General features: G+C 43.0%; 1 protein-coding gene and 1 long non-coding RNA gene across 2 annotated transcripts in view; one reads left to right on the top strand and one right to left on the bottom strand.

Moving 5' to 3' along the window:
- The window catches only part of CDH2 (cadherin 2), a 116,974-nt gene extending 101,284 nt beyond the window's left edge, over window positions 1-15,690 (bottom strand). The window contains exons 1-2 of the mRNA XM_069004659.1: window positions 14,562-15,690; window positions 3,286-3,397 (exon numbers count right to left, since the gene is read on the bottom strand). Coding sequence (XP_068860760.1) covers window positions 3,286-3,397; window positions 14,562-14,636 — 187 coding nt within the window. The 5' untranslated portion in view covers window positions 14,637-15,690. The remainder of the gene's footprint in view (window positions 1-3,285; window positions 3,398-14,561) is intronic.
- A 944-nt stretch (window positions 15,691-16,634) lies between these two features.
- LOC138105896 (uncharacterized) lies at window positions 16,635-20,401 on the top strand. The gene is made up of 3 exons (XR_011148775.1): window positions 16,635-16,789; window positions 19,068-19,109; window positions 19,735-20,401. It is a non-coding gene; the product is annotated as an uncharacterized lncRNA (long non-coding RNA).
- The last annotated feature ends 3,691 nt before the right edge of the window (window positions 20,402-24,092 follow it).

The raw sequence follows: 24,092 nt of genomic DNA on the forward strand, positions 1-24,092 counted from the left end.
TACAAGAACAGCCAGAAGGAGGATGTGGGGAGCTACAGGCCTGTCAGCCTGACCTAGGGGCTGGGGAAGGTCACGGAGCAGATCACCTTGAGTGCCACCACGCAGTACATACAGGACAGCCAGGGGATCAGGCATAGCCAGCCTGAGTTCATGAAAGGCATGTGCTGCTTGACCAACCTGATCTCCTGTTATGACAACGTGACCCACTGGATGAGTGGAGGGCTAAAGATGTTGTCCACCTAGACTTTAGAAAAGCCTCTGACAGCAATTACCACAGTGCTCTCCTGGAGAAACTGGCTGCTCATTGCTTAGAGGGGTGCAGTGTTTGCTGGGTAAAAACCCAAAAATGGTCTGGATGACCAGACCCAGGGAGTGGTGGTGAATTGGAGTTACATCCAGCTGGCAGCCAGCCACCAGTGATGTTCCCCAGGGCTCAGAGTCGGGGCCAGTCCTGTTTAGTATCTTTATTGATGACTGGGATGAGCGGATCAGGTGTACCTCAGTCAGATGGGCAGGAATGCTGATTTGCTGGAGGACAGGAAGATAATGCTTCTTGGATCAGTGGGCCAAGGCGAATTGTGTGACCTTAATTGCTCTCTACAACTACCTGAAAGTATGTTGTAAGGAGGTGGGGGTTGGTCATTTCTTCCAGAAGCAGGTAATAGGACAAGAGAAAATGGTATCACCTTCCATCGGGGAGGCTTAGATTGGATATTAGAAAGAGTTTCTTCAGCAAAAGGGTTGGCAAGCATTGGAACAGGCTGCCCAGGAAAGTGATGGAGTCACCATCCCAGGAGGTATTTAAAGGACATGTAGATGTAGTGCTTAGGGACATGGTTTAGTGGTAAACTTGGCAATGATGGATTAATGGGTGGACTTTATGGTTTTAGAGGTCTTTTCCAACGTAAATAATTCCATGCATTTAGATAGGCGAGGCATCCGAGATCAGAATCAGGCACATGATTATCCCTACGAAGCAAATGTCATGCAACTATACTTAACTTCCAGCATCATCTGAATCTAGTTTAATAACCAGAAAATAGGCTTTTGACAACAATAGTATTTCAAAATGACAGTGTAATTAAATTTAAGTCAAAGCTATGCAGTGATGGACTGTATGTTTATCTGTAACCAGCAAATTATATGCTTTTAAGCATGTCAAAATTTTCAAAAGAATTAACCACTGCAGTAATTCAGTTGAGGAAATGGTGGTAGGAAAAAGACTCCCCCAGGTCATTTTTCAACCAGCTGATATGATGTGATACGTACCGTTTGCCTCATACAGTGTTTCCAGTTCCTACTTCCCTAAAATGTTATGCATTTTAATACCATTCAAGGACAAACCAACAGTCATGCTTCACTCACTTCTGAGAAGCAAGGGAAGGGACTGTGGGAATGGGATGAATAATGAGACAGGAAGTCAGTTTGTCATCCTATGTTACTAGTTCAGACTCAGTTAAAGCTGATCAGACATTATCATCAGGTTTGCATGAGCAATGACAACTGACAATCAGTGCCCAGTCTACTGTGGTTCCTAACTGGTGGGAAAAGAAAATGGAAAAACTGCAGAAAGAGCCTTGATTCCATACCGAGTAAAGAGAACTTTCACAGGGCAGAGCAGATCTCAAAATCTGTGTGACCTCCATTTCAAGAGGAACTGATGGCATGACAGCTAACCTTTAACAAACATTTGGTGGTTTCAAGGCAGCACCTTTGGGAAGCATTTGGCTGCTGTGCTCTGCATCCCTGTTTCTGTCCCCCGCCCCTGTTTGTTCAACACATACCAAGGAGTTCTCATGCTGATGTCTATTACAGGAGTCTACAGGAGAGACATCTATTAACTCCCATTTGGTGGGAAAGTGAGGAATATTCTCTTTCCCCTTTATTGTTTCCTCAATTGGCAGAACATGTACTTCAATACATAAATTTCTAAGCCATCCTTTAATAAAAGAAAAGTCTGTGCTGGTAGAATATACTTCCTTGAAACTGATCAGAGAAAGCTTTAATAACTCAAGTTTAAATACACTAAAGCTAATCAATTCATCCTGCATTCAAGTTTCCATTATACTTCTAAGAAAGCACAAAACAGGTCTGTAAAATATAATTAACGAGAGACTGCTACATACAGCATGTAAAATCAAGACTACAGCTTTTACTTCATTTGTTTTGCAGACTCATTAGAATTTTTTTCATTTAAATGTCTCGAACTGCGTAGCCAAATTTATATGTGAAAGAAACAACAAATTAAATTAAATTAGTCCTTATTTAAGCTGTATTTGAAACCGTCTAAAACCAATGTTCTTAGTTCCACAACTTCCAAATTAGATTAAAAAAAATTATGTTAGCGGTTCAGAAAACAGACAAACTAACACAGATTTTGAAAAACTGTTGTACTTCTGCAAACTTCTGTACTGCAACTTAACTGGCTGGGAAATTTAGGAAACATTCAGAGCATCTGCCTTTGTGTCCTACTCTATCCCTGAAAAACAGAAACACAAAAAAGAACAGTGAACTGAATTCCCAGCCTGGACAACCCGTGGGCAGATGTACTGACTGCAGGGCATCCCCGGCGGAGGAAACGGCTTGTGCTCACCGAGTGCAAGGCAAGCAGGTCATCCCCAGCCTGGGCACCGTGCCATTCAGATGCAGGTAGGTGCCAGGGTGAGAGAGCAGTGCACTGTCCCTGAGACAGCCCTGGCACTGTCCTGCCTCTCCTGGCATGGCTCCTTACAGAGCCCGCAGCGCTGCGGTCACTGACCAGGGGCTCACAGACAACCACTCACTCGTGTTGCTGCCTGTCCCATTACTTGCTTTCCATAAGTGTCTCTCCTCAGATTGCCATGAAAAAGCAGTAAGGGAACTCTCTCTGCATTAACATGAGCACTAGGACTGGGTGTAACTGCACTTCTTCGAGAGATGCAAAGCAGAAAGGAAATTTTCTTTACCTCCTCATACAGACACAAGCTCTAAGTACAGACTGATGGCATACCTATTATCAGTGGTAGTAAGAAACATCAGTGTGAATGGTGTACTGAGAATTAGAGGATAATAATGGGAAGTTTTGCAACACTCAGTGTTTTCAAATTACAGTCAGAGGTGCATGTGTGGTCACTAATGCCAACAGATTTTCCAAATCCTATGACAGTGATCAAGAAATAATCATAGAGCAGCTGATGTTCTTTCCTGCAAGTGTTTGTATCCTATTTAAGGATGAAAATGCTCCAGGAGTGACTTATGACTACAAGTAGGAGAAACAAAAAAGTTCAATATGTTTTCTAACAATACCATTGAGAAGAGGCTGCCCTCCATGTACACTCCTTGATACTACTGCACTGTGAACATCTTCAGGAAATCCAGTCTTGCATGACATATCTTCACAGGTTGCTTTTATCGGTGCCTGAAACACAAGACAAAATTTATTTAATACTTGCAACCCACATTCACCAGAGAAACATTCCAGTTGGCACACACCCCACTTTGCTGCTGTCTTGTACAAGCAGAATCTTTGTTTTTGAATGACTGCAATTAGGACCGCGAGGGCAAAGGGTTAATCTTTCTGATAACTGGAATGGAAGGAACAAATCCCACTTGTCTGGTAAGATCTAAATAATACACCGTCTTGATTCTTCTGACAACTGAACATTTCCACTAAACCAGACATCGAGACTGAAGGGGAATCATAAGGGGAACAAAAACATTCCTTCATCTGGAAATAAATGTTGCATAAAACCCATTGGCAACTTTTTCACAGCTAGATTACTTAAGAGGAATAACTTCAACCACTGCTTTAAGATGCTTTATTTAGAGTATTTCTATGTGAGGCTGCACTAGAACAAGTAAACTAAGACAAAATGTTACATTTGCAGTAACTTAACAGAACTTACATTAGTGTTTGTGTTCAAACAGATACCATATAAAGTCAAACGTTTCCAATGCAATCTCCTATTTCAAAGGGACATTAAGTTAAAAGGAGAGTAGCTCATTAAATTTGCACAATGGAAGAGCTGAGCCACTGAAACTGTTTGTTCTCTCACTTATTAAAAAAGTTTGCCCTCAAATCACATTCTTAAAAGAGTTTCATAAATGCCTTTTTATTAAGAAATATAGTACAGCATTTGGAAATTTGTTTGTTCTCTACTCTTCCACGTTTAGAAGATACTTCTGGTAGCAAAGCTGTTTTCCAAGACAGTTTGTTGCCTATTTGGAAAAAAAAAAAAAAAACAACCAACAAAACCAAACATTTTATGTGGCAAAGGACTAAGATTTCTTTTCAGTGGATTGTTTTTATCTTGTTTCAGTGCTGCACAAGACAATGGCTCACCTTACATGTGGCTACATGACCATCCATTAGAAAAACCCCTTTCACACTGCACACAGCAGAGAGGTCATTTCCCATGCCAGCCTGGGCTGAGATACATCCAAGAAATCCCGACAGCCCTCACACAATCTCAAACACACCTACATGCAAAACAAAAGCCTATCCACGTGCATGCCCAGATGTAGTATATGGTCTTGGACAGCACAAGCAACTGTGTGATTATATCATACTTAAATCTGATTAAGACTTTAATTAGATTTTCCTGTTTGCTTTCCCAGATGGGCTTCCATCAAGCAGACCTACTCAAGGCCATGTAAGCATGTCTGAATACACTTGCAAAGAAAGCCCTACAGGAAAAAATAAAAAAGGAAGGGAGAAAGAGGAGATGATGGTGCTAACACCCATTCACCACAGTAACCTCAGGGAAAGAGAGCATTAAAGCAGAGGGGGGGACAGGAGCACCTCAAACCACAAGGGTTTCCTCAGGGAAAAGGGCCTAGGAGGAAGCATAATCCTTCCACTTACAAACATGGCCAAACTCAGCATGCCAACCCCAGTTGGAACAATTTTATCTCAAGTGCAAGGAGGCATTTGTAACCCATTGCATTGCATTTACACCAACAGAGTCACTGACACTAGCAAAAACAAACAAACAAACAAATTTACTAACTCACAGGTTAGTGCACTCTCCAGGTATGCACTCAGTAAGTGAGCCTGTCTATCAAATTTCAGGTTAACTTAAACTGTTCTGACTGAAGTTCTACATGGGTATCTCACCTCTGTACAAATGCTCATGTACTTTAATATGTTTATATGGAGACCCTAAAGTGAAAGCAAATAAAGCAACAGTTTAGCTATCACAGGACTATGTTACCTACAAAACCGGAACCTAGATCTGTAGCTAAGTGCCAAAAATCTATTTACATATTGAGTTTTTAAGATAAAAAGACAGCAAATCAAAAATAACAAAAATTTCAACCAGCCAGTGTCCTCAGTTTTAGAACTCAAATCACAGGTTTGATAAAGTTTCCATAATTTGAAAGAAAAATAGTAAGACTCATTTGAACTACTGTACAAAAGGTGACTTCAAAGTAAATATGGCAGAAAAGGAAATAAAAGTCTTTCATGGTATCTTTGAAACAAAAAGGTACTGGGTGGGCAGCTGAGGAGATGGCAGGATTTTAACAAGTGTGTACTGATGTGCTTGGGAATCTTTCAGCCTTTCCAGTAATCTATATGTACTAAACAGCTCTTATAAACTGAAACAATGCCCACTGAAACAAAGGCTGGGGAACATGAATAGAAAGCCTTCTTTATTCTTTCGTTTGCAGCCATCAATTTTATCCGGAAACAAAAGACTGTACTCTGCTCTCCAGAAACAACCCTTTGTAAAGATTGTTTCAGAATAAAAACACAAGGGAAGGAAGAATTCAAATTTTCAGCAATTCTTAATCGCCCAGTGTTAAGCATTCTGAATTAAGTAGAAGTTGCAACTTCAGACACACTGGGTCACAGCAAGTTCAGCCTAAGAGTACTGCAAGACTTAAACCATTTTAACTCTAAGAAAAGAAGGATGCTGAAACATTTTTATCCCCTTATCTGGGGCAAAAGGCGAAAGCCAGTGAAGATTATGGGACACATTATTATAATTTACAGGATTTTGTGTGATTAGTACAATTCCCAAGACACTTTCAAATTTAAGATAATATTACTTGTACATTAATCTACAGAAGGACACTACCTAAAAAACCCCATTGTCTTTTTAAGACAGAAAGCAATTACCTTAGCTTGTACCCACATGAAACCTACTCAGTGGAGTCACAAAGCTTTGAACAAGCTCAGAACTTGGAAAATTCTCCTCTCAAGTACTAACAGACTTTGCAACAGCAAAACAGAATTACTTCTAAAAAACTATTCTGCTTTCCTCATCCTTTATGACTTGTTTAGCCATTTTTAACTGGTAAATGAGTGATAAGCATTACCATCTACAGATGCTAGAGAGCTAGTCACACATGGTATCAGATCATGCATATAAACTCAGTACTGTAGATCACAGATTAAATGCAACAGGAAAATGCCAATTATGAAGCAACATGATGTAAATTAGAAGTCTTCTGTCAAAACTGTTATTCAATCAATTAAACGAATTCACCACTTTGATACAGTTAGGCAGTTAAGCCTGCAGTTTTGACACCCTGCTCCTCTGTTACTTTAGTTTCATCTCTAGATATGAAATCCAGGGTTTAATTCCAAAGCTGTATTCCAGCTCGATTTAAAACAAAAAAAACAACAAAAATCAAAACCAAAAGCACCATAACCTGTTTACAATCTCAACTGTATAATTCTAAGGGAATTGCATTTATATATTTTTCTAAATACCACCAGTAAAAGTCTTCCAAGAATACAGGCCTCAAAGTTTTGAAAAGTTTCTAACTGAAACAAGAATCAAGCCAGGCAGAATTTCTTCAATAGTACTGACAGATCTAGACTCACAAGCCTCTCCAATTTCCATTGTTTCTAAAAAGTAGACACATTTAAAGTATAATTCCAAATATCTGGAAACATCCATTTAAAGAAACATCAATTTCCAACTGTTATCTCACCACCTCCTCTGCATATGCCATACACCACTGGCGTTCAGTAGTAGCTACCAATCTGAAATACCCAAGTGTCCTCTACCGTTTGCCTCTACATGTACTACAACACAAGATTTCTTAACAGCAACTCTACCAAAATGCAAGGCAAGCTGTTTTTGGAAAACTGCTTTCTTTTAGAGTCAATGTAATTTACTCCTATGGGAAAAGAAGCCTAGGTAGTAAAATGAGAAACCGAGCAGTATGCATCAAAGAAAATATCATACTGTACAGTGTAATTGGACATAGTACAGTCACCAACTGCCAAGGCTGGCCAATTCACAGGACATTACTGTGTGAAGTTCAAAACAATGTCTGACATAACTGTATGCATGATAAAGCAAGAACGGAGTATTTGAGCTCTTCCTCCTTAATAACCAACATTCATTTGCAATTACCACAGTAATATTCAACTTAAGCACAGATCACAGAAATATTTGTGACTGTGTTTAAAGACTGGGTGTTTCTTCATTAATTTAAAAGCCAGGATGGTACCCAGTACCCACTTGCAACTTAGGTTGCAACTCTAGAGATTGTTCTGTCTATTTTTAGTTTTGTGTACAGACATCATCTAACACACTGGGATATGCTGTAAGAGGTGGTGTTATTTAATAACAAGTTTCTACTTACTACCATAAGCCATGAGAAAGATATCCTGCAAGATGATAGAAACATCTCCGAAAAGCTTTAGATGCTAGAATTCAAAACGTTCAGCAACTCTTTCTTAAATCTCCAACTTGCTGCAAACAAAGCTGCCAACAGTTTATACTCTCACAGTACTCAGTACTTCAGCAAATGTAGTCAAGTACAATTTGTTTTCAACCATAGAGTGCAACTAGAGAAAAAGAAAAGTGTCTTTCATTCAAATTGTTCTGGAAGCCAAAAGCTTCCAAAGTGGGTGCCAGGCTACATCCTCCCAGAGGTCATTCAGTTACAGCAGAAAGGGCTTTCGTTATACCATCTTCACTTCTAATCAGCGCTCTACTTCATGAACCGTGGGATTTTAGATCAGAAAATCCAGTTTCTTAAACCAACACTTATAGCTCTCAAGCACCTTCCCCAAGAAAGAGAATCTGCAACTTTTACGCTACCATCTGGTTTAAAACAACTTGCCTTAAACCACCAAAGGTTCATAGAATCATACAATGCCTTGAGTTGGAAGGAACCTTGTAAGTCATCTATTTCCACCCTCCCTGCCCCCATGGGCAGGGACACCTTCCACTAAACCAGGCTGCTCAAAGCCCCATGCAACCTGGCCTTGAACACTTTCAGAGATGGGGCATCTACAACTTCTCTGGGAAACTGGTTCCACTGCCTTACCACCCTCACAGCAAAGAATAACTAATCTAAACCTACTGTTTTTCAGTTTGTAGCCATTCCTACTTGTCCTATCACCACATGCCCATGTAAAAAGTTTCTCTCCATCTTTCTTTTAGGGTCTCTTCAGGTACCAGAAGACCAAAATTAGGTCACTCCAATGTTCCAGACAGAACAAACCAAGTTCTTTCACCCTTTTCTCACAAGAGAGGTGCTCCATGCCCATCTTATGATTATCTTTATAACCCTAGCTGGGAGTCACTCCAATAGGTCGACGTCCTTCTGGTGCTGGGGACCCCACACCTGGATGCGGTATTCCACGTAGGGTCTCACTAGGGAGGAGTATGGGCAGAACTGGCTCACTCGCCCTGCTGGCCATGCTGCTTTTGATGCAGCCCAGGACATGTTTGGCTTTCTGGGCTGTGGGCATGAAACGCCAGGCCACGTCCAGCCTCTCGTCCACCAGCACCACCAAGCCCTGCTCTGCAATGCTGCTCTGCACCTGTTCATCCCCCAGCTTTACAAACCATGTTCACAGCCTATCCTGTTAACCCCCACTGAGAGACAATGTTCATTTGCCGTATTAAAAATTGAGACAATTATTTAGTATATGCCACATAGCTCAAAGCCATAACCCAAGTTTGGACTTTCTCTCAACTAGGAGAACATGGGACTGGTTGCATCTTCCAAAACACATGGCTTTTCAGGTAAGCCACAGGTTAGAGAAGGAAATCTTAAAATTTCAACTGGAATGACAAAAACAAATAGAATTTCTGTATGTCTAAGTTACATTGTTTTAATAACAATTTTTTTAAAAAATTGGTCCTGTATTTGCCCATACATTCTAATTTCTCTACAAGAAATGACCTCTCTCTGATTTGATAATAGCCATTGTATTGCTCACACTGAACATCTCAGCCCATAAAACTGCTGCTATTCCATACAGGAGGATGCTGCTTTTTTTCTGACCTTTGGGGAAGCCTTGGAAGGCCTCTTTTGGGGGGATCACAAAATTTTAACTATGTCTTCAGCTGCTGGGTGATAATTATATGCTAATTATAAGGAATGGGAGAGTCCCTAGAGGAGTCTGTTGGTAAAAATATATTTTTTAAATATGTCAAGGAGTGCCTAGAGGAGAGGATAAACGCGCCTTTTGGAAACATGGTATTTAATTAAATACACGAATATGGACTAAAACCAAATAGTTTAAGTGAAATGCTGAAAAGATTTGGCAGCGAATTACCTTCCATCTTGGAAGCTGCTGATCCTGTATCTGTTTTCATAAGCCATTTAAAAATAGAAAGCCTAATTTCCCTTCTTTATTCAGACAGAGCTCCCATGATCTTTCAACAAAAACTGCAGGATCAAATCAAATGATGAACCACGCACACTTGGGTTATATACCAAGGTGAACAGCAACATGGTCCAACACCCAGGTGAAAAAGGTCCCTCTGAGCTCACTCACTACAAATGCAGTTGAGGAAAATACAGATCTTCCTTAAACTCATCCTGCAATAATGCACGTTTCTCTCCTCTCAAGATTCGCCTCATTGTATGCCAGTGTTAACTTGGCCAGTGAGTGAGTCTCAGTTCAGTGGCAGGTCAGAAGTGCTTTAGCACTGTTCCTGCAAAGGATGTCAAGTGTTCTTCTAGCCTTCATTACTCTCCACCCAAAGTTTTGACAAAGCTCTCAGGCACATTGTGAGACTCTTGGGAATGGCGCTGTGCAGAGTCAGGAGCTGGACTCAGTCCCTGTGGGATCGCCAGCTCATTCTCTGATCTGTCCTCACCGAACCTTCTGCACAACTACTGCCACTGGGTTAGTGAAAGCACACAGGCTACTCAGTAAGGCCAGCATGGGGTCCTCCTATCCTTTATAGCAAAAATTTAAAACAAAAATTCCAGGGAACATTAGAGATTGCACAGCCTTTGGGAATGGATTTGTGCTTTCTGTATGTACATTGTTCAAATTAAATTACACTCTCATCCTAATGGGAGTGCTGGTAACTACTGAAGCTATTCCAAGCTTTCTAAACTTTTTTGTTCCCCTAAAAAACCACTTACAAAACCAATGAGAAACAGAAGGAGAGTTTAACTAGTAAATCATTCTCTTAAGCAGGAAAAGCCATTCAAAAATTCCTGTTCCTTACCACATGACAAGTCCCTTACACAATACTGCCTGTATTGAGTAAAAATAACTTTACTCACAGCTTCCTCAAGCTATTTTTAAATATAAACATGCAATCCTGTCACAACGAAATTGTCTCGTGTTAGTACTCAGTTATTAAAAAAAGTAATAAATTAAATTATTGATTTAAAAGCACAGATGAAACCAAGTAACATAGAACATGACAGGGTTCTTCCAATGACGTTTATGGGAGGTCCTCCAACTTCCAGAAACAGAAAGGAAAATAAAATATAGGAAGTTTTTGAATTACACACTCCTGACTAGATGTAGTTCAAAAATATGATAATTTTGGGCTATATTTTAAAAGCTGGTATCATAAAACTGTACATTCATCTTTCCAGCACACTTAGCTGCGTGCCTAGGTAGCACTACTACCCAGGAAGAGAGAGAACAGTAGAAGGCTCTCTGAAAAACACACATTTATTAAAAATACATAGATTGACAACACAAGAATATACGCCTTCTTGTACATAAGCAAAATACGTATTTCTGAGCTTGCTACAATATCTGCCCAGATAATCAGAGTATTTTAATACACAAAATTATCTCCTGTTTTGTCAACCAATGATTTAAATTCAAAAAACATGTTGAATTACACAATCTTATCTATCCTATAATGGATGTAAAAATGAGTTTTTTAAAAAGCATTTCAACAAAATATATTTAAATAATGTATTTAGTTTAATATGCAAAGAAATTCAGCTCCGCAATTAGGTGAATTTTGAGGATGTGTCAGTGGTATCACTATTACCTAGACCAGACAGACAAGGATTGGAGAGCTCTCTGCTGGAATACCCTGCCACATTTAACTTTTCCAATAGATTCTCTGAAGACAAAGCAAAACCAGAACACAAAGATCTACATCCAGAAAGGCTGAGGTACTCACCTAATTACCCTGTTCTGGGGCTTATGAGATGTGTTATAAAATACATTTGATTCACTACACTCAGTTCACTTTGAAAGGAGTTAATGGTGTTGGAGTCTGTTAATGGAGTCGTTAATCAGAGACACCCTAAAACTTGTGCTTATACAGATTAAAAAAAATCTAAGACACAGGTATATTGTGAGAGATAGAAGATGTACCCACAATAGGGGATCTTGCTTGTTTCTGCACAAAACCATGTTAATATTCCTCACCCCAATTCTGCCAGAGACTGCTGCTGGGGGTGATTACTAGAGGGGTAGAGCTGGCAAGAAATGCCACTGCTGGATTCTCAGCTGAGGCAGCTTAACAGGAGTGTCATTTAGGGTAGTAGCTTTATCACCTGGATACATTCACTAAGACCTGGAATAAGACCAAAATTGCCTGCAGAGGGTAATAACTTACGTGCTCTGTCATCATCATTCCAATTCAAACCAGTCACCTAAGCTCAAAAGGCTCCAAAACTGCTTTATTGTTTACTTGCTTTTGATTTAGAAACGGGCAACATCCACAGAGTGATTCAATCAGCTTATATTTTTAAAAAATTATTCCCTTTTTGAGCACTTTATTTCGACTTTGTATTGCAGCTTATTTATAATAGTAGTTTAATTCCTGTAAACTCATTCCCATTCCTTCATTGGATTAGAATTGTTGTTTTAGTCAGAAAAACAAGACACAGTCCTTTCATCCTCTCTTCTGTCAGGATTTTTTTCATGTAATACTCCCAGACTCATACTGATATGCTAACCAGCAAAATAAAGTGCAGTTTTCATTCCCGTCTTTCTTGTGCAGGTTACATACTGCCATGGAACTCTTAAGCTGTATTTCCTGTACACAAGCAACATCCACAGATCTGCCTTAAAATCTGGCTCCAGTTACAATCTTTCAAGTAATTCCATAAGGACAGCTTTTCTGCACCACTAACGAATAACAAACTGATTAATAACTCTAGAAAATAAAGATAGATACTGTGTTGCAGAGAGGACAAACTAAGTGAAAAGGTTCAACATTTCAGAAGAACCCGATACAGATAACCTCCAACAAACCAAAAGTAGTAGGTATGATGACAGGGGAAAAAAAGTTAGCAGTGCACCCAGCTGGTGAAGGTTCCCGCAGTATGCATGATGGAAGAACAGGGGAGGAAAAAAAGAGCTCTTAAAATGAAAGTGTTGTACAGACACAGGTCTATAAATCTGATTTCATACCCAAGTTCCAATTTTGTTACACACTATTAAAAATCAACCCTAACCTGATTTAATGGATACCCAAACAAGGGGGAAATTGGATTCCCCAACCGTAACATGCCAGTGACACTGAGTGATACATAAAAGCAACGCGGCTAGTTCCTGTCCTTAATTCATAGCCTGTGCTTCAATTTCAAACCTGCCTTGGGTAGGGGGAAAAAAAAAAAAAAAAAAGAAGATGGAATGAAAGCTTACTGCAGATTTTGTGCTTTAAAGATTTATTGAGATAGGAAGACTAAACAGAACTGAAAGCACAAACAGTAAACAACACATAAGGACTTAAAAGAAAAACCACACGAAAAAACCAACCCAACACAACAACAGCCGGTAAGTGGCACACACAAGTTTCTGAACAGGGTGTCTGCTATCACATACAGCCGCTCATGCTCCGCCGGACACTCTCGTGTCATGCCAGCCAGCCTGCCTCGCGTCCTCCTAGGACTCAAGGGAAAATGCCCGGCTGCCGTGGAGCAGCGTTTCAGCACCTCGCTCGCCTGGTGCAAGTCATCAGCCCGAGAGTGCCTCAGAAACTGCGTGAAGGACTCAACTGCCCGGGGACCCCGCGAGGGGATGAGAGTGTCAGAGAGACGGAGAAGCGGAGACGGGAGGCCGGGCGGGCTCCTCCCGCCCCCGGTGCGGCGCAGGCAGCGGGGCCGCACCATGGACAGTGGCTGCGCCCGCCGCCTCCCCCTGCCCTGCGCCAGCCGCTGCGGGCGCGGCGGGAGGGCGCCCTGCCCGCCCCGGCACCCCGGCCCCGCCGCCGGCCTCGCCTCAACCCGCTCCCCCGGCCCGACAGAAATGCCCCAATCGTAAATACCATTAAGAGGCGATGATCTGCGCCATCTGTCCCTCGGACTTACCGCCCTCTCCACCCCCGGCGCCGCGGCGGATACGAGCTCAGCGAGCACAAAGCGAACGGGGAACCCACCGGGTGCCCCGGCTCTGCGCCCGCTCCGGACACCCCTCGCCGCCGCAGGGGAGCCCCACCATCGCCCCGCGGGCACTGCCCCCGCTGCCCCAACCGGATCAATTTTGTCGTCTCCCCGTCCTCCCCACACGCTCCCCGTCACTCCCATTTCGCCCCAGACCTCCACTTTCTGCACCCCACGGGGAGCACACCGCGGCTAGCGGTGCCCAGCGCTACCCCGCCACCACCTGCCCGGGACCCCGTCACTCGCCGGCCCGGAGCACCCCGGCGAGGCCACCGGGGGGAGGCAGCAGCAGGACTTTCATAATAATAAATTAAACACTTCGGGGCCCGAGCCCGTCCCAGTGGAAATTCCCGTTAGCGGCAGGGGGTGGGGAAGCCCAGCGCCCAGGCGGAGGCAGATTAAATTCTTCCCGCGGAAGGGATTAGCGGGGGAGGGAGCCGAGGTGCAGGGGCTGCTCCCTGTCCCGCACCTCTCTGGCACCCCAGCCCGCCCTTCCTCGCGCGGGGCGAAGGGGGAATGGTCGCTCCGTCGCCCACTCCGGTAGTTTGTCCCCCGCGGCGAGGCCGAGCTCCCGTGCTCCTTACCAGGCGCGCGGGTACCGGCCACCCCCACCCCGTCCCGCGGCACCTGCTCTACCGAGAGCGAGGGGCGATCGGCGCCCCCATCACGTCTCGCGTCTCGGGACCACCCTCTCCCTCTCAGCCAGCCCCGGGCAGGAGCTCCCCCCTCTCCCTTTCCGCGCGGCGCGGAGCCCAGTGCCGGGGCTGCCCCGAGCAGGTGGCTCTGCGCGGGCGGCCACGAGCCGCCCCGGGGCACCCCGGCGGCGGGGCAGTGGCGGCTGCCGCCTTCCCCTACCCCCTCCCCGAGACCCCCACCACGAAGCGGAGCCTGACTGCCCCCCCCCCCCCCCCCCCTTTCCCTCCGGCTCTCCCGCCTTCCCCGGGCATCGCCGCCCGCAGGGGAACAAAGAGCCGCAGCCCGGCCCGCTCCCCTCCGGCGCTGCTTACCTGCTGCAGGGCCGCCAGCAGCATCAGCGCCAGCGGCGGCAGGATCCGCGGCGGCGCTCCCGCTACCCGGCACATGGAGGCGAGGAGGGGCGGCGGCAGGGCGGCCCCCAGCAGTTCCGGAGCGCGGCTGGAGCCCGCGGAGCGGGGCGAGGGGAGCGGCGGGGAGGGTCGGGCAGCGGCAGCTGCCGGGAGCTGCGGTCGGCGTGTGCCCCCGCCTGCCGGAGCCGGCTGCCGCTCTAGCTCATGGGCAGCGATGCAACGGAGGGAGAGAGAGCGGGGGGCGGAGGATGGGTGAAACTCAGCTCTGGGTCAGCCTGCTTCTCTCTCTGCCGAGCCCCCTCCGCGGTGCAGAGGGTGGGCAGGGAAGAGGAGGAGGAGGAGGATGGGCGAACAAAAGGCTGGGAGATAAGAAAGAAGTAGTCGCTGCTGCGAGGCCGGCGCGGCAGCGGCTCCCCTCGGCTGGCTGCCTTCCCCACGCGTGGATCGTGCCCGCCTCGCTCCTCCCGCCGGTGCCCCCCAGCGAGCTCGGGCAGGCTCCTCTCAGCGCCTCAGCCCAGGCACGCCAGCACCGCCGCTTCGCCGGCCCCAGCCCTGCTGCATACTCGCCCCGCACTTTCTCTCTCCCTCTTTCTTCTCCTCCCTCCACCCCTCCCCCTGCAGGCAAAGCCCTCCGCCGGAGCACAATGATAACAATACCCCAGCAGCCTCTGCCTGCCGTGCGCCTGTCTACGCACTCGCCCGGTGCCTGCCTGCCTGTCTGCTGCTGCCAGCTCCCTCTCCGCCTCCCGTCGCTCCCTGCCGGCCGCGCGGCCAATGGGAACGGCACGGCACACTGAGCGCCGGGGAAATTCGCCGCTGTGCCTGCGAATAGTGCTGCCCCTCTTCGGCCCCCAGAGAGCGGGCGCTGGGGCAGCGGGGCAGGCGCCAGCGCCCGTTGACCCTGCAACGCCAACAGCGAAAGAGCGGTGGAGCGAAATAAATTCCAACCCACACACTTGGTGCACTGCAATGGTTTGGGGGGCGACAACTTGCTGGGGAAGGAAGGACCCGTCCCCGCCGTGCTCGGTAGGGGATAGTCAGTGCAGCGAGAAGCTGCGGGGGCGCCGCTGATGCCCAGCCCGGGGGCCGTGGGATGGCCCTGCCCGCCGCCCGGTGCTGCTGGTGGCTCGGCAAATTCCGCTCAGCTGTTACTACTTAGCTTTCCTCTTTTTTTTTTTTTTTTTTTTTTTCCTTTAGCCATCCTCCCTCCCCTCATTCCGTTTTTTTGGTTGTTTTTGGTTTAGTTGGGTTTTCTTTTCCTGTAAACTACCTGCTGAATTTTATCAGCAGATGTTTTTAAAAGCTTGTCTGGGGCCGCAGTCCGCGGGTCCAAAAATGTCAGCGTGCGGAACGGAGCTGGGGAGTGCGGCTGAGCGAACAGTTACAGAAGCAAGTACCAGTGCTGGGTCATTTGCGGAGCTGGCGCGGATTTTCGCTCGCCCACAGGGCAATCGGCAAAGTTGTTTTGTGTCCATGCATCCGAGCTTCCATCCTGGGACATAGTAAGGGGAAGATTTGTAGGCATTGGCCCCTAGACAATCTCATAAAGTGTTCATTGAAAATGGTGCATTATTTATTTTAAAGCATCTTTACACCTGTATTTGCAAGAAAAATATTCTTTCCCTCCCCCTCCCCCCCGCTTTAGAAAATAACGCAAACCGTCATGCTCAATGTTTTGAAAGGAAACAGCGGATTTGCTTTTATATTTTTGTCGGGGAAAGGCGGGGTAAGTACGTGCTTTTACGATGCTGATTTCATTAGCCTGGGAATTGAAAATAGCGGTCACTCGTGAGCTGCGATGCAGCTGCGTACCCAAGGCAGGGGAGAGGGAGAAAAGGCCCCGCAGGCGCGGGGCTGATGCGCGCCCGCCCGTGCCTGCAGCCGGAGCCGCAGCCGCGCCGCCCGCCGCCTCCGCGGGGCAGAGCAGGGCCCGGGCACCGACCGAGCCAGACACCACCTGCAAGGCTTAAACGCCAAATGAGACTCAGCCGAGCACAGGCGGCCTCAACTAGAAAAACAGCCCCCCCCGCCACCTCCCTCTCGCCACCTCCCTCCCTTCCCGCGCCCTCTTTAAAGTTGTAGCCCATGCAATTGGTACTGATGCCAGGAGTTGTGAAGAACAATGAGAGAGGGAAACTACGGCTGGTCGTGAGTTTCTGGATTAAAATTTAGCCGAAGACTGCGGGAAAGTAAGCAAGAAGGGCATAACTGACGTTTATATTCTGTTACAAGGACGAGTTCCCCGGTTTTGCACCTGACGGAGCATGTGTTGGGTCTTTTTAGCAATTCTAAAGAGAAATGCTTGGATTTGCTTATGAAACAGTAACTTTTCCTGAGTAACAGATTCCTGTTTGTATTTTCTGATAGGTAGGCAAAATATTAGCATTTACTAATGACTGTATTTGAGCCTTTATTCACTTTTACAAGTGTTTTAGAGAATGCAGAGCACACATTATAAACTACTCCATAAACCAGCTGTCCGATGAGAATAATTACCTGTCACCTAAATGAGCCTGGCCCTTCACATCCTTCAACCCATCCGTCCCTAAAGGCCTGAAAAACTAAAGGCTCTGCAGCATATCTGGAAAGTTACCAGATCTGGGCTCTGGATGATGCTTCTTATGGTTCTACTGCTGCCTTTAAATTTACTTGGCAGGAATAGTAACGCTGGCAGAAAAATTGCTCTCACCAACATCATTCTACTGAATCTTCTAGCCTTGAACAAGTTTGAATCAAGCAGTAGGCTTCCCTCATTTACTTAGAACCAAAAGTATTCTCTGGCTCATAGTTCCCTACTTCTGGCTATTGTGATAAAGAGATCAGAGAGCAGAGGTGGGTAATACCTTTTGAGGTATAATCTCTGCACCACATCTCTTTATGGTGAGAGGCATTTGTTTGGGAGAGCAGAGCACAGGAGAAACATGTGTGTTGCTTCCAAACATGAATGACTCCTCAGGGAATCCTTCATCTGTAGCATAAGCCCAAGAGAACACCTTTTTTTGTCTTTTTTCCCCCCACAGAAATAATCTAGCGTTAAGTAGGCATAGCTGGAAAATTCAGAGGTAGTATTGCTACTAGGATGAGATCATCAACTTTTTTCCTGTATATCATGCAAAACCCAGCAAACAGTGGCAATTTCTGGCCAAGATTCAAACAATTGATTTAGAACTCAAAGGGCTGGTCTCCTAATTCAGCCCCAGATTCCATTTATGGCTGTGTTTTAACTAGTATGAAAATAGTGGACATAAGTTAATGTTCAAGCTAGGAGATCTCAAGGGCTTCCAGAAAAACCTTGTTAAAATTCCATGATTGAGTTGAAGAGAGGATTAGGGTAATTCCCATGTTAGTCATGGAGTTGAGTCTCTCTTTCAACTTGTCTAAATTAATTTTCATTCCTAAGGTTCATAAAAAATCTGTAAAAAATGAATGGTTTCAATTTGGAACATACTAGATTGCTTATGGCTTCAAATATTTTGGAAAAAGAGACCCTTTCCCTTGTGGATCTATTCTTATATTTTATCTGCCAGGTACTGCCACTACTACTCCTCTCCTCAATTCATATTATGCAAATTAAGTACTTTACTGACAGTTTAGGCCTTTATCTGACATTTATGCATGTGATTTTAACAAGTTGAGTTACACTGCACACATGCACACCCCTGTTTGTATGTCTAAGTATTTACAAGATGGAAGGATAGATGTACTGAGCAAAAGTACTAAAGGCATATTAGGTTTTGCCCAGTTTTCTTGCATTCTTCATGACATATGAAGAAACAATTTTATTTGTTTAAGAAGACTCCAAACCAAATCACACAATTAATGGGTCTGAGGGCATTCAGTGCTTATTAACAAGTTTTGTCATAATAGTGGAAAAAGCAGTGAATGGTTTTTACTATGAGGCAAAGGCTGCACACGCTATCAGCTAATCCAGATAAATTCTTTTAACAGATAAGAAAGATGTACTAAGAAAACAACAATCCAACTTTTTAGGACAGTGCTTTTTAGCTTGGGTTCTGTTGTCATCCTAAGACTCCAGATTTATTTTGAGTAGTCTGTGACAGGCAATGGGGAAAAAGCGTATTTGTATATTCTGTATAGCAACTTCACACATGTGAAATTCCTAAGGGGAGGGAGATTTTTCTGAATAGTAAGATTGTTAGTTGTTGGCACCACAGGAAAATGATTTCTTGCTTTAGGAAGTAAATAATCATGTATGGCGAAGAAGAATGCAGTTTTACGTGGGTAAGAAAAACTGAGTGGCACAGATACTAAAACAGCTTAAATATTTTAAAAATTAGAATAATTTAAGTGTTATTGTTAGTGCTGCTGTCTTTCGCTTACTTCAGTAAAATAAGTATGACCCTGAACTATTCTGTCTGAGTGTTGGGTTTTTTTTAATATGCTTTTTCATGTTGATCACTTACATGAACTAAAACCCCAATAAGTTCTAATTGTCATTTTATTTAGGGAAATATTCTCAGAAAGAGGGGAAAAAAGGTGATGTTATCAGTAAGTAATATTTATTTGACTGTATCTTGCAATGTCTTACAGAACTTAACCAATTTATCCTGATGGGTTTTTCTGGCCCTATCATTACTTAAGATGCATAGCTCTGCATGTCTCCAGTTTGCTTCTCACATCAAGACAATGAAAGACATGGAAAGATAACTACAGCTGAAGCATTATTGGGCTGTTATGCTCAGATTTGAAAATCAGCTGGGTTAGGATAGAAGAATGTAGCATACAGCAGTTCTGTTTCTGCTTTAGCAAGCCTTGGCAGCATTAATCTCTTTTTATTGAGATATACATATATGTGTCTCTATGTGTGTATATATATACACAGACACACACATATGTGTATATATATATATATATATATATATATGATTTGTAGAAAAGGATGTTCTTTTCCCTTTTCTGATAGCTATATTGTACCTGTCACCATAGTTATATTTCTATTAATTGCTAATGAAATTTGTAAAGGATTTCTCTACAGAGAAGAAGCTGAGCATATGTAATCCAGATGTGATACAATATATTTGTATATTGTGTAATTGGCTTCACGTCTATACCCTTAGTGTGAAGATCTGGGATCAACATATTCAAGCTGATTGCTTGTATTTCATTCTTCCAGGAATCTCATTCAGCATCACTGCCCACTGCCTGCAAGGTGTTTGGCATGGAGAGTTTCTATTGAAAATCAAGATAGAGACCTTCTGATCAGCATAGCATCTCTATTCAGTAGGATAGCTTAAAAAAAAATAAAATCTTTTCCAGAACAAGGCTTTAATCATATGGTGTGATAAAGGATGATCGACTTGTAACTGATGATCGACTGAAAGGATGATGACTTCTAACAAGGGCGTATGATGATTTCTAATCTCCACAACAGAAAGTTTTAGAGTTTCACAGAGCTGCTTCATATTGATTAGGCCAGTAGGAAAAGGTGGATTTGCTTCTTAAAAAGCTAGCCTCAGTGAATACTTTTTTTTTATTATTTATGGTTTGATGTATTTCCTTTTTCTTGATTGGCTTTTCAATGATATCAAATAATAATTTTATTGTCTTGGATCAGAAGTCTCGACTTTTTCCTGATTTATGCAGTCTGCAGAGTCCCAGACTCCCTCTTTAACCATAACTAGAATTCACTGGTGTGAATAAAGCTGTTGACTTCTCCGAAGGGGTATGTATGTAACACCTACAAAAAAGAAACAAAGAAATTTCCAAAAGATAAATCTTACTTACAAATCTTCTAGGTAATAAAATTTAAAAAAACTGTAACCCTAGTTGTTTGTAGTAAACCAGCATAGATAGATAATAATTTAATGAAATTTTAATAATTGACTTTAATAAAATTGTAAGAGCTGTCATGTGGATTGTCACTTTCCTCATTAAATATAATTTTAACACCTATAGTTAGATTTGCCTAGTATATTCTATCACAAAATCTTATTTTCATTTACTGTAGTATTTCCTTTATTTTTGTTAACAAGTTTCAATTATCTGGATTGGTTTGCTGTTTCAAACCAAGTGCTTTTTGAAAACTTCAGAAAAATCCTTTGTCCTTTTAGAAGAATGAGATCAAGGAAAACATGTAATTTTGTTGAAAAATTCTTGCTGCTATCTCAGGGATTTTACTCCAGGCTCTGAAGCATAGAACTTAACTTTGGGAAAAGCATGATTCTTATGTTCAGGTTGTGCCTTTTTCAGTTGCTGTTAAAGGTGGCCAAAATCTGGAATTTTTACAGATCTGAAAATTATGTTGTTATAGTTCAGGAGAGTTTCACAGCTATATCCCCTGACAGATCCATCTGCATCCAATATACCTCCTATTCCCCCAACAACTGCTGTTTTGCAAAAATTCTGCAAACAAGCTATCTTCATAGAACAAGTCAATGTCCCTTATTTTGAGAATGGAGGAGATGCTCTGGAATTTCTAATACTTTCTGTTGGATTAAGCACAGGAGAGATGGTAGCGACTGTCTCTATTCATGAGTTTATTGCTCCTCTTGAAAGGCCCCAACAGCACAGGGGAGGAGCTGGGTCTGATTGATGTATCAAAGGGTAACCTGAAGGGAAGGACTGAGACACTACTTCTCTTGGTTGCAATACTGGGGAAAAAAATGTAGTGCTTAAAGATTTCATCAAAAACCAACAGCAACATATGGATTCCTCCATCCAATGAGGAAACTGTGTTGTCAATATAAACCATAGATACACTTAATAGATACCTTCCTTTCTCATGGATTATAATACTGATAATTATGTTTCCTATTGGAAACCTGAAGGTAGAATATTAAGTAGCCCAGAATTATAATATAATTGATATGCTGTTGATACCCTTTTCTGATTCAAGGAAAGAAAGTGCAGTTATGAAAACTGCATTTTCGATCACAGTCAACGTTCTCAAAAATTGCAGAATGATTCAGGAAGATTAGAGCAGTTAGAAAGTTAGGGAATTGTGGATTCAAGCATCTAAAAATTGTTTTTATTGACAAGTAGATTAATAAGAGTGGTTCTCTTATTAAAAGCGTTTACAATTTGTCTGCAAAAATTCAAGTTAAAATTAGACACAGTGAAGTAGCCATGCAGAAATATTTTTACATACTTGCAGAGAAATCTGATGATTTAAAAAAATCATCCTGCTTTTTGAATCATTTTTACATTAGTAGGACTCAAAAATGGCTTTCATCTTTAAAATGACGTTTTGGAGATCTTCATATTTTGCAGCAATGCAAGCCTAAATAATCCCCAAATGCTATCTGAATTCACATGATCAGATCATTAACCTGAACTTTACAAAGTCTCTAAAGATTTATTCATAAGAAAGAGTATTCTCCCTTGGTTACATTAGACCCCTGGCAGCCTGGAGACTTGGGTTTTTGTCTTCACAGTGCCAGGTATGTCCTGTGAAAAGTCTGATCTCTGCAGGCACAGCTGTGTCTGCAACTAAGCTCTTCAAACAAAACAAAACTGAACAAAAAGACCAAAAAAAAAGGGCTTCTTCCTATAGCACCATGGTGTGCTACTGTTAACAGCTGCCCACCTTGTCTCTTCCCAAGAGGTCTCCGTGCTCAGAGCTGGGGGGAACGTGTGCTTGTACCCCTCCTCACTGGTTTGTTAGTTCAGCCACTTCCACAGCCACACGAGCTGAACCGCTGAGCGCTGCCCCCAGGTAGCTGCCCGGCAGTGGATTAGAAAGTGGCATGGTGACTCTGAGGCCAAGGAGCGGGAGGGTTGTTTGGATTAAGGTGTTAACAACTGTCATGGCGAGATGAGACACGGCTGCTTTGTCAAAGCCCTAAATCTACGTTCTTCCTGCTTATAAACACCCCTCTGCTGCTTCTCACCTCAGGATCAATGGGAGTTCCTGAGGGCTTGTCATGTTTGAAAGTTGGTCCAGTTTTTTTCCAGAGTCTTAAAAAAAAGTATTTAGGAGTTGAAATTAAGGATTTTTTTTTTTTTTTAACTGTAGCCTTAGTTTATATTCTGTATTAAAGATCACAATTCAATACATGTGCAGATTCTGAAAACAACTAACTAGCTAATTAAAAAAATCTATGACTTTAGTTCTTTGGCTTTAAAATAAAGTCTCTTTTTCTCCGCTGCTAATGGATCATATTCATTGTTTTTTTATATTTTCTGAAGTCAGAAGGGGCCATTTTAATAATTTATTTTGACTTCATCAAAGCACAGGCTTAAAAATATTACCTAGTAGTTTTCCTAACAAGGCCGAGAACTTTTGCAGAGCAAGGGGATGTTTTTGAGGCAGGCATAGAAGCTTGACTTAGAGTGACAGAATCCAGTGCAAGTCTTGCTACAGTTACATTTTCCCAGTGAATGCGGTTCTTCTGTGAGAAGTCTTACTTCACAAGTCAGGGACAGACACTTTTTCCACCTCAGCCTTTCTTTGAACCGCTGTGGAGAGGGTGCAGTATGAGCTGCTGCTACAACCTTGTCTGTTCACAGCTCCTGAGCTGCAGGCAACAGCAGGGAGCTCAGCACGGACTAAACACCCAAAGTGTTCACTTTGATTTGCTGAAGGATTTTCCATCCGGTGCTGAGCTTTGTGCTACTGCTGTGGTACCTACGTTGCACCACGGCTATTGCATAGCCAAGAACAGTTTTTGGAGAAAAACAAATAAATAGTGAAAATGCTTAAATGCCTCACAGGGTTTGTAGTCAGGCATTCTTTATGCATGCTTGTGATTTACCTTAAAATTGTTACTTTGGAAATGTTATGTATCCTAGATTAAAAGAAGAAAAGTAAAGGCTATCTTTTGACATCATATTACATAAAACATTACTAAAGAAGTTGCTGCCTAAACTAGATATTTATTCTTTTCTACAAAAAAATCCAAATTTCATTTAAAAGTTACTGGTGGTGGGGAGTGTAATGTCACCTGTACTAAGTTGTTCCAGTGGATGGTTACCCTTCTCTTTAAAAATGTCGCAGATTAATGTCATAGAATCATGGAATGGTTTAGGTTGGAAGGGACCTTGAAGATCATCTAGTTTCAATGCCCTTGCAGTGGTCAAGGACACCTTTCACTAGACCAGGTTGCTCAGAGCCCCATCCAACCTGGCCTTAAACACTTCCAGGGAAGTAATGAGTAAACTGCATTTATCTAACTTGTCTAATTTCTAGGCATTCACTCTTGTTCCTTTTTTCAGCACTGAAAGAGTTAACTTTTTCATGTGTCTGTTCACTGTATTGGAACTACAGACCAGTTATCTTTGATAAGTTGAAGCTTTTCCTCATTAAGCTAACTAAATCAAAGTCTTTGAGTATTTCATTAAATACATAGTTCCCAATAATTTAATAAATGTTCCAGTTCTTCTCTGACCCTCTAATTTTGCTTGAAATACTGGTACTAGAACAGCACGCTGTATTTCACCAGCAGCTGCAGCCATTTGAAAAACAGAAGTAATACATGTACCAGACTCCTACTCAGTGCTCCCATGTCAGCAGATACAGTGATCATATTAACA

Source organism: Aphelocoma coerulescens, chromosome 2 (assembly GCF_041296385.1).
Source record: "Aphelocoma coerulescens isolate FSJ_1873_10779 chromosome 2, UR_Acoe_1.0, whole genome shotgun sequence".
Lineage (NCBI taxonomy): Eukaryota > Metazoa > Chordata > Aves > Passeriformes > Corvidae > Aphelocoma > Aphelocoma coerulescens.